The 16,512-nt window shown below is 44.0% G+C and overlaps 1 protein-coding gene across 12 annotated transcripts in view; it reads left to right on the top strand.

Moving 5' to 3' along the window:
* Positions 1 to 16,512, top strand: part of LOC147178252 (mitogen-activated protein kinase kinase kinase kinase 4-like) — a 43,992-nt gene that overhangs the window by 22,397 nt on the left and 5,083 nt on the right. The window contains exons 13-23 of one of the 12 annotated variants that reach the window (XM_086067558.1): positions 1,311 to 1,472; positions 2,047 to 2,133; positions 2,381 to 2,827; positions 3,329 to 3,481; positions 8,597 to 8,848; positions 9,099 to 9,190; positions 9,279 to 9,406; positions 9,516 to 9,610; positions 11,712 to 11,890; positions 12,001 to 12,109; positions 12,343 to 12,612. In XM_086067558.1, coding sequence (XP_085923684.1) covers positions 1,311 to 1,472; positions 2,047 to 2,133; positions 2,381 to 2,827; positions 3,329 to 3,481; positions 8,597 to 8,848; positions 9,099 to 9,190; positions 9,279 to 9,406; positions 9,516 to 9,610; positions 11,712 to 11,890; positions 12,001 to 12,109; positions 12,343 to 12,612 — 1,974 coding nt within the window. Of the gene's footprint in view, positions 1 to 1,310; positions 1,473 to 2,046; positions 2,134 to 2,380; positions 2,828 to 3,328; positions 3,482 to 8,596; positions 8,849 to 9,098; positions 9,191 to 9,278; positions 9,407 to 9,515; positions 9,611 to 11,711; positions 11,891 to 11,976; positions 12,110 to 12,342; positions 12,613 to 16,512 lie in introns of all 12 variants that reach the window. The other 11 variants (XM_086067557.1, XM_086067556.1, XM_086067560.1 and 8 more) reach the window with 11 other exon arrangements.

The following is a 16,512-nucleotide window of genomic DNA, read 5'->3' as shown; positions in this document are numbered from 1 at the left end:
AAAGAACTTTGCTTCCCACTTTGTTGTTTGTAATATTAATTTATGGTATTATTTATGGTTTATTGTTATATCTTTATTTTTTATTATTTTTTTTACTCCATCCTCTGGGTCATGTGTTTTATTAGTTGTCAGAAAATCTGACATAGTAAAACCTCATGAATCTGACTTTGATTTTATTTAATGAAAATTACTGTTAAAGTGAATGTTTTTATTATTATTATAATTTTATTGTTAAATAAATTAACATTTGTTACCACAAACAACAGAACAGAAGTATAGAAAATGTGTATTGTTCAGTACCGGTATCGATACCCCAGCACCAACAATTGGAACCAAACCGTTTCAAATGCGAACGGTAACCCATCCCTATTTATATGCAGCACAAGCTGTTTTTTTCAACATCCTTCCACGGTCCGATAATTGTAGCAAACACGTTCACAGTTTTTCTTGACGCCATAGAATCTTGAACATTAAAACTCGTCATCCCTTACTCCCCCCGGTTTGATATTAACTGCCAAAATTTTGGTCCTCGTCCTTCTCACCTTTTTCACCCTTGCCCCTTTTTCATGCCTGAATACACAGCAACCACTCAGATTAGAGTGAAGGCTCTCCCTATAGATATCTATTCCGACTGCCGGCTGCCCTAAATGTACGCTTTTTGCTTCCTTTTTCTAAATGATCGTCGGCCCCTGAAGCATTTTAAAATGTTTTCACAATGTGGCAACTTAATGCGCTGTTGGCATTTGAACAAACAACCCAAAAAAAAGTCCCGGAAGTAACACGCGCGTTTTCTGTTTGCTTTATCACCGGAGATAATTGAAATGATTCAGAGCATTGTCAAAAGAACACCAGGTATGATTTCATGTGTATGAACTCAATACACATCCTCTCTTAAGATGCATCAACTGGCGTTCTCACCTGGTTTATGTCTGTAACTGTCATAGAAAGTCGACTCGTGCTAAACAGTTGCCATGTGAACATCTGATCCGAGTCCACAAATTAGGATTCACTTTTTAATTTGCCACATCCACTCATATGACAGTACAAATTACCACCCATTCGTGCACAGCACCGCTCTGTAGATAATTGCTATCGATCGTTTGGCAACACGCCACGCTCTTCTTCTGCTGGTAGCTCCACCGACGTAATGCATCTCAGCTCCCTCACGTTTCGCCTCTCATGCTTTTTGTTCACTTCTGAATGGTTAGACCTTAGTTGCATTGGAAAGATGAGGTTCAATCTTTGTTTCAGATGCAGTTATAAAAAAAAAAAATTGTGTCAATAAGTACATATTTGTGTCCAAACTGCAGCAACAGAGACGGGAACGCGAGATGAGACGGCAACAGGAGCGTGATCAGCGTCGGCGGGAGCAAGAGGAGAAGAGACGCATTGAGGAGATGGATCGCAGGCGCAAAGAGGAGGAGGAACGCCGACGTGCTGAGGACGACAAGAGGAGGAACGATCGTGAGCAGGTCTGTTTTCTTAAGAAGTTAATAAAGGCCGTAACATTCTTCTGTGACCTTTACTCATTCATTAACTGCAGTTAAGATAACTAAAAATAACTTTTCAGAAAACTGCAGCCATCAATATTCAAAATGCTCTATTAAAGATAGGGCGGCACATATTTTAAACAAAACCCGTTTCTCTCCCAAAAAGGATGGAAATTTTACAATTTAAATTGCAATGTTCTAATCTACAGTTTATTGTTGCTCTGTCACTGTTCATACATTTTTGTATAAATTGCCCTTTTCCGAATTAAATGGTTACTAAATGAATAATTAAATTTTTTAATAAGCCCGACTGAGTTTCACATGACCTTATAACATTATTACCTTTACTTTCTAAAATTCACATTTAAACTGTAGGCCATCTTGTACCTTGCCAAGCACATTTCCAAAAAGGTATTTTCCCAAATTGCCTATGCGCAGGTGTCAAATTCTGGCTCTTGGTACCAGTGCTTGGGTGCACCACTAACATTGACATATACAGTACTGAACCTGAACCTTGATACTGAATTCTAGCACTCAATATTGTTTTGCTTGACAGGAGTACATCCGGCGGCAGCTAGAGGAGGAGCAGAGACATTTGGAGATGCTTCAGGAACAGCTGCTGCGTGAACAGGCTATGTTACTGGTCAGTCACACAAACATGTTGACCTAATACAGGCATTATATATTCGTCATCTGTCACAGCACTTTGTCTGAACTGACTCCAGGTGTGCATCTTTGTCAAATGTTAAAGAGGAAGGAAGAAAGGTTGTGGGACAATCTCCGGAGAAGAAATTAGACAAATGCTTTGCAGGAATTGTGTTTTTTTTTTTTTTAAATAGAAAATGATTGCAGCGGCAGCATTGAATTGCCCTCCCTCCAAATTGTGGTAGGAGTTTAAGTGGCGCGAGTTGGAGGAGCAGCGCAAAGCTGAGCGGCTTCACAAGCGGCTGCAGCAAGAGCAGCTGCGGTCACTCCAGCGTGCATCCCGGCAGCAGCTTGATGGCAAAGCCAAACTCCCCTCAGACCCTAGCAAACATCTGACGACCACATCGCCCCCCGACAGGATGCTTACCCTGCCCCCACAAGCGGTGGTACTCAACAGTGCTGTTGCAATACTGAGAGGCACCTTTGAAAACTCTGGATTACCACAGGCGATTCACCCTGACGGCGCTCAAGCTCAGGAGAAAAATGACCCTGAGGAGAACATCAGCCACAAACCCGCCACCTGTAGTCCCAGCCCCCCTCAGGCTGAACCTTCCATTCACTCCACACATCCCCAAGGAAAATATGCTGAGCCTGATAGACCGATCAATCATCCTCCTCAGCCTATCAGAGAGGTGAACCCCCTTGTTAATTGACTGCCCTGCCACCTGCTCTTTCAATCTTCTCGCTTTGTCTTTGCTCCACCCCTGTGACGACAATGACCGACATGGCGCCAGCAACACTTGAGTTCCCATGATTTCTCTTTTGGAGGTTAAACATGGTGAATTCCTGATGAAGAGTTATGGCTGTACTGTCAATACGAGTTGGGCAGCTGCATGTACACGGACAAAGCCCAAACTAACATGCAACATCTAAGCAGTGAGGCACTTGATTATTAACAGCAGTCTTTCCTCCCTTTTCAGTATTCAATATTGTTGGAGCAGTAACATATGTATGTTCATCTGTGTGTTTGTGCAGCGCAGCTTCAAGCATGACTCGTCACTCTTGTTGCTCGTCTTTATAGGCAGTGAAAGAGGAGCTCTGAGTGTGATGATGGACCTTTGAGCTGTATTTTCAGCACTCCTGTTTCCCACACTCACCTTATTGTTTATCTCATTGTGTTTCCCCCACCCCAGGCTGATGAGCGATACCGTAAAAATATTCAGGGCTCTCCTCAGGCGGCCCCTCCTCCCAAGCAGCCTCCTCTCCCCCCTCGCTCTGCTGAACCCTTCTCAAACGGTAGCAGCTCATCCGAGGCCTCTGCCATGCACAGGCCCATGGAGCCTCAGGTAACTGCTCCACTTCACTACATCCATCCTCTTTCTTCTCCCTTACTGATATACAAGTAAAATTTATAATAATGTTGCTGTGCGATCAAAGCCTTGTACTATGTATAAAGAAATAAAAGACGTGGCTGAAAAGTTTAATATTGAGATCAAAAGACTGCAGCATACAGCCCATGGCGTAATGGTCTATCAAACTCTCACGAAAATGTTGCTTAAAGTTAAAAAGGACAACTGTGATTGGAAGACTGCACTTGATTGGGCACTCATGGCAAAGAACTCCATGCACAACGTACACGGATGTAGTCCTTACCAACTAGTGTTTGGCCAGAATCCAAACCTGCCCTCAGTGCTCACTGATAAACCACCGTGAGCTCCCGGGTAGTTCAGCACATCACAACTCTACATGCAATGAGAAAAACATTTGGAGAGGCTCAATGCTCTAAGAGAATAAAAAGAGCCCTACGCAAGCAACTGCGGCCAGTTGACGACAGGTATTTCACAGGAGACAAAGTCTACTACAAGAGGATTGACTGTAATTAGTGGAAAGGACCAGGGGGTCGTGATAGGCCAGGATGGTGCTGTTGTATTTGTGAGGCACGGTGGAGCATATGTGCGGGTGCATCACACTAGACTGAGAAAAGTGGATGGTCCCCCAATCAAAGAGGTAGACATCGACACAAAACAAGAGACACTGTTGAAAATTCTCCAGCTACAGCAGCAGCAGATTTCAGCGATTTTTAAAGTGACAATGAGGAAGAGATAAAAAATTAACAATGGACCTCAAAATGCTGATAATATTGAACCACAGCCAAATGCGGGAGGCAGTTTTGATCAGTCTTGGATGCCACAACAAGCCCAGTCAAGTTATGAAGGCTTTAAGCTGAAATCTGGAAAAGTGGTTACATATAAAGATAGATAGAAGAGAGTGGTCAAAGTTATACCGGAACTGTTCTAAGCAGAGCAGGAAAAGCTACTGGAAAACACAAAGACTTGTACAACCTGCAGTTCAGCCAGCTGGAAGAAGAAGCTGGAACAACAGGATCAGTCAATCTTGGAGCAATGGACAGTGTACAGGTGATTCCGACAGAGCAGGAGGAGGCAAGTTTTAACAACACTGAAGATGTGTTGGTAGTGCATGAGGGCCTGTTTCTTCCAGCCAAACATAAGATTTCAAATTGGAAGAAAAACAATGTATTTGATGTAGTCAGAGATGAAGGTCAGAAATGCATCTCAACAAGGTGGGTGTGTACACTAAAGGAAACAGCTGCTGGTGTTGCGCCAAAGGCCCGACTAGTAGCAAGAGGTTTTGAGGAGATGAACACCAAGGACCTTCCCAAAGACTCACCTATGTGCTACAGAGTCTTTGAAGATGATCATGGCTGTCATGTCAAAACAAGTGGCAGCTGAATTCCATGGACATTAAAGCAGCCTTTTTACAAGACTGCTTACAAGGCACTAACGAGGGACATTTACATCCACCCTCCTCAGGAGGCACAGAGCAAAGGGACTTTCTGGAAGTTAAATACGTGTGTTTATGGTCTGACAGGTGCTTCTTTGTACTGGTACAATAGAGTCTGAGACACCATGCAACAGTTGGGAGCCGCTGTGTTTTACTGGTTAGACCAGGGTGGTCAGGTGACAGAAATCCTTGCATCCCACGTAGACGACTTTATTTGGGGGGGGGCACAGATGCGTTTTCCACAAATGTCATCCCTCAGTTGAAAACTGCTTTCCAAGTGGGCAGGGAAGATAACAGTAACTTTAGTTACCTAGGAATGGAAATACATTCTTTACAAGATGAAATACAGGTACATCAAAGTACATACATAAAAAAATCTGCAACGTATCACAATAGATCCTACCAGAGCAACACAACGTGAAGCACCACTGACTGACAATGAAATAGACTCAAATCAAAGATAGGACAAATATTGTGGGTAGCAAGACAGATCCGACCAGATTTGATGTGTGATGTTTCTATCTTGGCATCTAGCGCTAAACATGCCACAATTCAAACTCTACATTTTGCAAACAAGCTCATTAGAAAACTGAAATCAGAGAGTGTCAGGTTGAGGTTTCAGTACCTGGGAGAAAACAGCTCCCTCAAACTTGTAGTGTTCAGTGACTTCTCTCTCGGGAACCTCTCTGATGGTGGTACACAGGGTGAGCATTTTATCGTGGTCATAGGTGAAAATGGAAAATTCTCACCCATATCCTGGCAGTCAAAACGGATCAGGAGAGTTGTGCGAAGTACATTTTCAGGTGAGACTAGCTCTTGCATTTGGGATTGACAGTGTCGTTTTTCTTGCAACACTGTACTCAGAAATCACAACTGGCAACTGTTCATGCACAAATGTACCCATGGTGTGTGTGTGTGTGTGTGTGTGTGTGTGTGTGTGTGTGTGTGTGTGTGTGTGTGTGTGTGTGTGTGTGTGTGTGTGTGTGTGTGTGTGTGTGTGTGTGTGTGTGTGTGTGTGTGTGTGTGTGTGTGTGTGTGTGTGAGAAAGACAATCATTCTCTTCTGGATGCAGTCAAATCCACAAAGTCTGTTACGGAGAAAAGACTGCGTCTTGAGATCAGTAATGTGAAGGAGCTGATGCTCTATGGGACTGTTCAGGAAATTGTCTGGTCAGCTACCAAATAACAACTTGCCAACTGCTTAAACAAAAATAGGGGCATCTGCACTTGGCATCTTAAGAGTCCCAAGTAAAGGTGTTTGCAAACTTAAAATTTAAATGTTACTTCTAATGCTGTGTTCCAACTGTACTGTTTTTCTTGTACCTATTGTATGTATTCATATTTATGTTAATGTAGTACTTTTAAAAAAAAAAGAGGAGGGGGGAGAGATTGTTAAGTTGTGTTTTTTTAAAGGGGCTGCAACATGAAAAATCTACTTTTTGGAGCCTTTAGCCATGTTAAAATGCTAATTCCTCACCAAAAACATGACCAAAGTTGTGTTTTCCTCCATTCACCCCTGTATGAGAAATTCTAGGTTATTCTGCTGTCCAAGCACCAGCCCCTCCCAACCTGAGAAAACGAGCTGTTGGCACAGTTTGACGTCATTGTGTGCGGCCCCGCACCGCCTCTGCGGACTAAACGCACGCCCACTTTCTCTGAGACCTCCCTCCATGGGATAATGACAAAAGTAGCCTTTATCAATAAACATTTTGTCCAAATGAATTCAAAGCAATCAATTCTTCACATTTGCAATGCCAAAGTGCAATGAAATGACAATTGGCTGTCTTAAAATCCATTGGCTGATACTGGTGTAAACTACGAGTTAAACATTTGCATGGTGTAGTGGATAGTGCGCTTGTCCCATAAGCAACAGGGCGCGGGTTCGCGACCCGCTGTGGTGCTTTTTAATTTTTATTTTTTTACTCCTTTTCTCTTACCTCTCTTCCACGATTTCTTGTGGCAAGGACCCATTTTGTTTCAAATGTCTATTCAAGAATTTTGATGGCTTGCGTGACCAAACGCAGAGATCTAGCAGCCCGTGAAATTTAGAGTAAATTCTAAAAATCAGCTTAAAACCTATCTGTGTGTTTTGTGGGCGTTGCGCGAAGCAGCTGGCTAGGATGACGTCATTAGAGGGGCGCGGAAGCCACAGGGGGAGAGGCGGGGCTTTACTGAACCAAGCGTTTGACTTCCGGGTAAGGAAAATAGCCACCGAAATAAGTCATATTTCATAAGAAATTACATCACGATTGTGGCAAAGGTAAGATTTCGTCCTTACATGCCTATAGTTAACTGTAGAAGGGCTTAAAATACCATAGTGTCCCTTTAATACAGCGCATGTGCGTGAGGTTTTGGAGGTATCGTGAGATTTTTTGCTGTTTTTGTTTTGGTGGCTCCTTGTAACACGTTGATTGTTGGACTGTGATTCGACGTGAATGGAAGTAAAGAACGTGTTCTCTAAACGTCTGTGGTTATTGAATTAACGTATTTGGTCTCTTTTGGTTTGTTTTGCTTTGCCTTGATGCTCTTGCGCTTCCTTTTATAGTGTGCCCCATTGTGATCTGATGGATAAGCCGCACCTTTGTATTAGCCGCAGGGTCGAATGCAAGTGAAAAAAGTAGCGGCTTGTAGTCCAGAAATTACTGTAATTAGTCCAAAAAACTTTTTGTTGTGAATCAGCCCAAATTGTCTTGTCCAGGAATCAATGTGAGCAAATCAAAATTTGTAATAATCATAATTGTTCATACATTTTGGCTAAAAGGTAAACTATATTAAATGATCAATAATGTTATTACTAATCATAGCAAAAGTGTTGAGATTCTTCACTTGTTAGATAATAATAATCCTCAAAGAATTTAAGGAAGTAAGATAATTTTCTAAAATTTATACCTTTTAAATAATGCTAAACAAAATTGAAAATCTTTCGTGGTAAATATTAATAGACTAATTTAAGCTGTTAGATCATTGTGATTTAAAACACAAGACAAAGTGGCCTAAATTTCTTAACTCATCTTTTGTAAAAATGTAACTGAAATACAGAGGTGGGGGTGTGGTGGCTTAGACTGGGCCAGCCAAAGTGTGGTCATTTCACCTTTTTCAAAAGCCCCGCCCCCCTCAGTTGATACTCCAGGTCCGACATCCTTCTGGACACTTACAATGTAAATGAACATGAGCAACAGAGCAGACCTATTGCGGAGTGTGGGACGTATCACCAGCAAAAACTGAGGGAATACTGTACATGGTTTTCATCAGAACGTGACATAACCATATATACTCAGTGGTGCTGCGCGCGCACACACATTTTTCATTAGAAAAGTCTCACAAAACTGGGTGTAGCTAAATCTTTATATAAGTGAATTCCATTGAGCATTTCGATGAAATTCAATTGTCCTCCTTTTTCCCTGCAAATGTACAATTACTAACCCATTCGAGTTGATTCAGTACTCGCTGGTTAAACGACAAACAAATAGTGAACGTGGATGTAAGGTTAGAGTCCGAACTACAGGAATCACTGTTGTACATGATTTGTGTCATGACAGTGATTGGTGTCTTTATTTTGTGTTGTCACCCGTTTGCATGTGTGTTAATATGACTGCATGCATGAAACCACACATCTTCCCTCGTATCTCACTGTTTCACCTGCTCCCTCACTCCCCAAAGGTCCAGTGGTCCCACCTTGCTGCTCTTAAGAGCAGTAACAGCGCTGCCCCCTCTCCTCCTCCTCCACCACCTATGGTCGCTCGCTCCCAGTCCTTCAGCGAGCCCGGTGGCGTCACTACTAGCTTTGCACAACTCCACCTACGTTCCCAGGATCCCCACCATCATCACCCATCGCCTGCACGCACTGACCCCCAGCCCCAACCTCCCCTCCACCAGCCTCAGGTCCAGCCCGGTGACGAAGTGCCACCCAAGGTAAGGAGTCGTAGAGGTCTGCATCCTTCCCCTGCTCTGCTCCCTTCAGTTGTCTTCATTTATTTCCTGTCATGTCTGTCACTCTACTGACCATGCTGCACTACCACAACCAGACTGTTTGTCACTGAACTTATAATTCATGTAAAAAATGTTTTGCTGACTATAAAGATCTGATTTGAGTGTTTGCTTGTCACTAGTGGGTGACAGTTAATAAGTGGAGGAAAGCAAACTTTGTGTGTGTCTTGTCCAGGTCCCTGTTAGAACTACATCACGTTCACCGGTCCTCTCACGCCGGGAGTCTCCTCTGCCATTGCAGCCTGGTGGCCAGAGGAATGTATCTGGGTAAGTAGAGAAGACCTTAGAAGTGCATAAATTGCGTCATTTGAAAATTGTCTTTTAGGTTTTATTTAAATGTTATTTTCTTGGTCAGTAATGTGGAGCAGCGCCCCCTGTGGGACCGCGTCGAGAAGCTGCAGCCTCGACCGGGCAGTGGGAGTTCATCTGGCTCCTCTAACTCCAGCTCCCAGGCCAGCCCTGGAGACCGCTTCAGGCCACGCTGTGAGTCCCACCCTATTATTGTACACGGCCACTCTCTGTCTGTCTGTCAACTTAACAAAAATGAAAACCCAACATTTTTTAATCCAGTTTCCTCTTTTGACCCTCAAAGCATCCTCCAAATCTGAAGGATCGCCTCTCCAGCGCCCTGAGAATGTTCCTAAAAAAGCTGATGAAAAGAACTTTGCCAGACCTACTCGACCCGCTGTAAGTGTTTTCCTACTTGTGATGGGCCGACAAGTCTTTTCGCTCAAATGTTTTTCCACACCCACCTGGCCTATAATGTACCTTCACTTGAGTACCCAATGTGGTGGTTGTCATGGTAAGGCTATTAAAGGAGACAGCATAATCACACCACGATCCTTTGCATTGTACAATAAATATAAAATTATAGTCTCTTTGATTTCTTTGGATGGTAAATGCAGTAAAATTCTTTGCCCTCTTGGATTGTGACATTGTGTGCATGCACATCTTTCCCCATGTTACTGCCTTATGCAGTGGTAGAACCACCCACTGAATTTTAAGACAACCACATTTGAATACACATTCGCTTTTAGCCCAGTATTGTTCATTCAGTAATCTTACCGATTCGATATGTCATCATCATTGCGCTCTCATTTTTAAATTGTTTTATTTATTTATTTTTGTATGTGCGTGTGCGCATATGTGCGTGCGTGTGAGTGTGTGCTCATTAATTCACTTAAAACCTTAAAAAAAAATATATATATACCGTTCACCTAAAACGAATACTTCAGAATCCCGCTAGTCGTGAAATTGTCAGGAGACCTGAGGAAGGATCAAAGAAAAGAAAGAAAAGTGAAATCCAGCACCGACCAGACATCACCTACTACCCAAAGGGTTACCAACCAAAATATTTCACCAACCCCAGAAACATCTAAATTCCAACAAATTAGGGAGACCTCAAGAGACCAAAGGAAAGACTGAGGAAAGGAAGGAAGGATAGATGAAGCAGCGTGAGATCCACAGACATCAGCCTCCACCGATGATTGAACGACCAGAGGAAAAAGCAGATTGTGTTTGAATTTCTGTAGATGCTGGTGTGGTGGATCTGGCATGCATGAAAACCTCCACCAAAGAGGGGAGCCGTCGACCCCAGCCGGCCAGGACAGAGCAAGCACAACCCCCCGGGGCCCCCCAAGCCGCGGCAGCGCCAAGGCACAACCCCCGGGCCCCGCAGGGGCCACTAGCCATAGAGCAAACCCAGAAGCCCGGAGCGCCCCCCACCCCAACACGGCCCGCGCCCCAAGCCCAACGCAGCAGAACGGGGCATGGCAGGCCCACCAGGCACCCCACCGGCCCACAGCCCCCGCTTCCACCGCCCCCTACCCACACCCGCCACCCACCACAACCCAGCCCCTGCCGCCCTCAGGCCCCCAAACCCCCAGACTTGCCCCCCCAGATACTGGGGCCAGCCCGAGGTGCCAGGCGGCTCACTGGAGCGGGGCAGGCACAACACCTGAGTCAGGGTTGGAGCCTCCGGCCCAGGGGAGGTGGAGGAACGGGGGGAGGAGACGACAAGAAGGGCATGGGGCGGCGGCAGAGCAGCAGGGATAGGGGGGAGGAGGAGGAAGGGTGACGAGGGAGGAGGGACCGGGAGGCGGAGGAGGACGGGCGGGGAGAGGCGAGGAGGGAGAAGCGGCAAGGGGGGGGAAGGGGGAGAGGAGAGGGAACCATGGGGCACCCCGGAGGCCCACCCCGGAGGCCCACCCGCCCTGAACCGCGTCGCCGGGCACGGAGCGACAGACGGCGCCGCCGCCCCGGACACCAGGGAGAGCACCACAACGCAGCACACCCCAAGAGACCCAGGGAACAGGCCAAGATGCAGCCGCCACCCAGCAGCCAACAGAGGGGCAGAGCCGCCCACGCCCAGCCAGGGGGGACAGCACCTAGAAAGTTAACCCACTAGCATGCAGTGATTCCGAATATTAACCCTCAGTGTCCATTGGAAGTGAATCTTGAGGAGTTGGTGACTGTAAGGCGTTTGATGTGGTCTACTCGATCCTGCTGGCAGCAACTGGGTTCCTGACTATAAAACACAACCATTAGTTACAAATTGCCAAATACAGAAACAGCAATATAAGTTATTGCGATGTGTTGGCTCTCGCTAACAGGCAGAATTAAGTGACCAGATTTAGATTAAAATATTCTATATACATAGACCATGTTTGTATAAATTTTTTAATTAGTTTTTTATTCAAAGCAGATATTTTTTCCATTAAAATGTGATTCGCTCTTCTGTCACCTTGTCAGCCGTCTTACTTGGTTTTTGGTTATCACTACTCCTTAGGACCTGACAGCCCTCGCCAAGGAGCTTCGTGCAGTGGACGATGTGCGGCCTCCCCACAAGGTGACCGACTACTCTTCCTCAAGTGAAGAGTCCGGCACCACTGATGAAGAGGACGACGAGGAAGTGGATCAGGAGGCCGGAGAAGAGTCTACCTCGGGAGCAGAGGACTCTCGATCTGGGTTAGTGGAAGGCACCGACTGATCATTCTGCTCTCGTTCTTCGTGGAAAGTTGCGTTTTGTTCTAAGATGTTCTGATTGTGCACAGCAGATCTTCTCACGGCTTCCACAGGAGGCTGAGCAATGGGGATTCTGGGTCTGCCAAAACCATGCTGGTTGAAGATTCTGAGAGCAGCCAGGCCACCACACCATCAAAGGATGGCACACTGGTCATCAGACAGGTAACATTGTCAACCCAAAGAACACATGGGCAGTCTTTGTCAGTGATTTTCATCCAATCACTCATCACAATCCTCCCATTTTCGTATGAAGTAAACATTAGTTTATCATCATAGACCTACTCCAAATATATTGTTTGTTGGAAGAAGAGGATCTTAAAAAACACAAGACTGCAGAATGCATCATCTTTCCTCTTGTTCACGAGAGCCAAAAGTGTACCTGTTCTTGCTTGCAGAGCACCGCTGACATTAAGCAGTTGGTCAGTCTCTCCTCCACTTCCCCGGCCGGTGCCTCTAACGGCCAGGCCCAAACCCCCAGCCACAGCCTACAAGAGAAAAATGGCTTCCCTGGCTGCATTCACCACCTACCAGACCTTATCCAGCAAAGCCATCACTCCCCTTCCTCTTCCACATCCATGCTTTCCTCCTCATCCTCATCACCACTTAGCCATGCCAGTCTGACCATGTCCCCACTGAATCCCCTGGACAAGCTTGTTGCCATAGAGGTACGTTGCCCTCACTCGGTTGAGGCCAGCAAATGCAGGAATGGACTCCAGGGAGTTCAGGCTCTAACACAAAGGCAGCCAGTCTGCGTCAACTACCATTTGAATCTATATATTTTCATTTAGTTTTCACGTCCAACATGGGCATAGGATTCAGACTAGCGCCATAATAGTTTTTGCTGCCAGTTATACTGAACTACAGTGGAACCTTTAACTTATTTTTTGACTACAAACTGAGGTGAGATCCTATACTGTGCAGCTTTTATAGTTGCACACAATATGTCAGCCGCCACACCATTTTTGCCATAGGAAGTAATAAAATGAGAAATAGTCCTTTGACAAACTTTTATTAACAGTACGGTCGGCAGCCTTTTCTTGTCATACAAGTGTAAAAATCACTTCACTAACCACTAGCTAAGCACGAAATGTAAGCAACAAAACCTTATCGCTTTAATGATGAAAGAAAAATGCATATAGTGTCGCCATCATGGTGCCCTGGGGCCTGTTCTAAAAATAGTTCACCACTGATGAACAAGTGATTTACAAGAAATGTTGAAGTAGTGATCATTTGGAAATGTGACCACTGGCAGATATTTATAGAAAAAAGGTTGCATATAGATATTTACCTGTTTCTTCGTTATTATGAGAAGTCATTATCATGAACAGTGTCTTTGCATAAATTAATATCATCAATTGCTAATTCTAACATATAATAGCTACAGTCTCAACAATATGGATTTTTTTAGCCTGATGCTGGTTCTGATATTTGGCAGAATAAAATACAGATAACTGAAGTACAGTAATTTTGAACCTGCTTCCAACTTCTTGACGCCTCGGTAAAGAAAGCTCCGACCTGTCTCTTCCTCACATCGCAGTGTCGCTCCTCGGCCCCGACTCACGGTGCACATATCCAGCCAAATAAACACTTAACTGAGCTTAACTATAGTGTCCCAGTGTATTGAGTATCAAACAGCAGGCTATGCATGTTGAAAATACCCTTAGATGAAATAAAAAGTGCAATTTTTCCAATGGTTGAAATGGTCCAAATCAAAGCTTCTTCCATTGCTTCCTACTACTTCAATACAATTTGGTAGCACAACATTTTTTGCCTACCCATAATGCACCGCATGGCTAAGATGCGCACTCCGTGATTCGTGTAGCATACGGTATGCATATAAAGAAAACAAGTAGCTGTCGACCATAAAATGTCAAATATGACAAAAGTGAATGCAATTCTGCTGATTTAATGCCCATTCCAGTGTATTTTCTTTTAATTCTCATATTCTTAATTGAGGTGTCTCCTCCTGAGGGATTAGTGTTGCAATAAAGCCAGAGTCATGCAAGGTCAATGCACTGGAAAAAAACAAAAGGATCAAACAATATGTTAACGTTTGTGTCTCTTTATTCCCACTTGCTCAACGTCAATTGCATTTGACTTTAGGGGTTCCACTGTATTTTCAAATGTTTATTTAATGGTGCCCCCTTCCCCACCCAAAACAAAAATATATATATCTGAGCCTGCACAAAACCTATAGTATCATTCTGGTTGTTAGGTCTGGCAGATCCGCATTATCTGGCTCCATCCTAACTTTTACTCTGGCTCTCTTCCTCCTTGTGGCCTAGCTGACACCTCCTGCTAACATGGCTGCTGGTGGTATAACACGGTCATAGCATGGAGGCAACCCCACTGGAGCTTCTTGCGGTGAACTAACAAGCGAGTGTCTCGACTTTGCGTTGTGCTTGTGGGTGCTTGGTGTTTTTTCACTGCTACTTAGTACTGCGTCAAACCAGATGCATCTTGGTGGTGGATTTAGGATCCTCTTCTGCCTGTTATACTGCAGCATTAAAATACATTTCTACCATTTCTTCCTCTCCTCTTTTTCTGTTAAAACTAACTTCAAGACTGCATATTCACTCCATCTACATGTTTTGGAAAGCTTGTGTGTCTTAACAAAAAATGTTTTTGATGTGTATTTAACAGTACAGGGTTTGCTCCAGAAAACTTGCTAAGCCTGGTGGTCAGAGATGTGATGTGCTGAATCATATTTGTGGAAAGGGGTGGTGGTGTTGCGGTTGCCGAACGCCATCCGTTTTTTTGGGGGGGGGCATTTACAATGGTGTGTTGAAAAGAAAACACTAGCGGACCGCCAGGCTTATAAAACACGGGGGGAAACCCTGCAGTATATACACACGCACACACGGACCCTCCTGCTTATGTTTGTGCATATGCGCGCGCACGCGCACGCACACACACACACACACACACACACACACACACACACACACACACACACACACACACACACACACACACACACACACACACACACACACACACACACACACACACACACACACACACTGGAACCTTGATTTAACATTTCCCAGGACTAATGTACCCCAGATTCAATGGAAGGAAAACAGTGCCCAGTATGCACAAAAATACCCCTTTGTACAGTATCTGTCAGTTCTTAGAATTGGCTGCAGTTTGCCGCATTACCAGTAAACGGCACTGAGTCGTGTGTGTGACTCTCTAACATCCTATTTGTGGTTCAGTATACGAGTAGGGATGTAACGATATCCAAACATCACGATACGGTATTATTACGATATGAATGTCACAATACCATATTTGCCACAATAGTGTGATATTGTAAAAAAAACTACTACTAAAAAAACAATATTGTGCTTTTGTACATAACAGCAATGCATATAAATAACCTACAATCTCTAATACCACTTAATATTGAGGCACTTACTTGCTATAATTCACGCACACATTGAGTTCCTCCAAATGTTGACTTGGTTCACAAGCATATCATGTTCCCCTTCATCTGACCATTAGCGTGGATTTTAAACATAGAAGGGCCAAAACATGCCTTGTGAAAATTAAACTGCACTAAAAAAACTAGCCACCAGAGGCTGCTAGAACTGCACAAATGGAAATCAACCAGACTTTTTTTTAACAGATGTGCTGCCTTTAATATCATGACGTGACGATGACAATATTGTGGCAGTTTTAATATCGTGATATCACGAAATTGCCGTTATCATTACATCCCTAGCATACAGTTGTTGTTTTGTTTTTGTTGTTGTTGTAAAGCCCTTATTAGGCCGGGAGCAAGGTCCACTCCTCAGGATGTTTTTTGTTACCTCTTTTTTGACTATGATTTCCTGTTATCTCATACCTTGGGCCATCACAAGTTGATAGGGACCACCCCCAACAGGGGCCAAAAAACACCCCTTCTTCTGGCAAAATTGTGTAATTGCAAATGTCAATGCAATACAGCAACTGCATAAATGGTCAGAAAACTCTTTTTGCATGGTGAATTCTGACACATGGGGGGACTATCAGGAAAATAATCATGGGCTTCCTGTATTCTCAAATATCACCCTCAACATACCCTAAAAGATAATAATAATAAAAAAAAGTATCCGCCTGACAAATTACCATCAAACATTTTATTATACATTTCACTGCCTCAAATGTATATTAAAATATCCCACATTTGTAACCTTCAATTTAAGTCCAAGATGAGCTTTCTATCTGAAATATTAGAGGAGCTATGACCAAAATATACTCCACTGTATATTAAGCTCCTGATCTTTAATATAAATCAGCTGTGTTGAAAGTGGGAAACCTCTAAAACATGCAGGACTCAGGCCCTCGACGACCGGACTTTCACACCACTGCCCAAAGATCTTGTTGTTGTCTTGGCAGAAGAGGAAACGGATGAGGATGACTTAGCAGCTGATGAAATCCATACAAATATGGATGATTATCAGGAAGGTTACAAATCTGGGATATTTTTAATATACATTTGAGGCAATGAAATGTATAATAAAATATCTGAAATGGCTCAATTTGATGGTAATTTGTCAGACGGAGAGACATTTTTTGGT

Source organism: Leptonotus elevatus, chromosome 2 (genome assembly GCF_054856555.1).
Source record: "Leptonotus elevatus isolate MCC_2025b chromosome 2, RoL_Lele_1.0, whole genome shotgun sequence".
NCBI lineage: Eukaryota > Metazoa > Chordata > Actinopteri > Syngnathiformes > Syngnathidae > Leptonotus > Leptonotus elevatus.
This window is presented reverse-complemented; position numbering and strand designations above follow the sequence as displayed.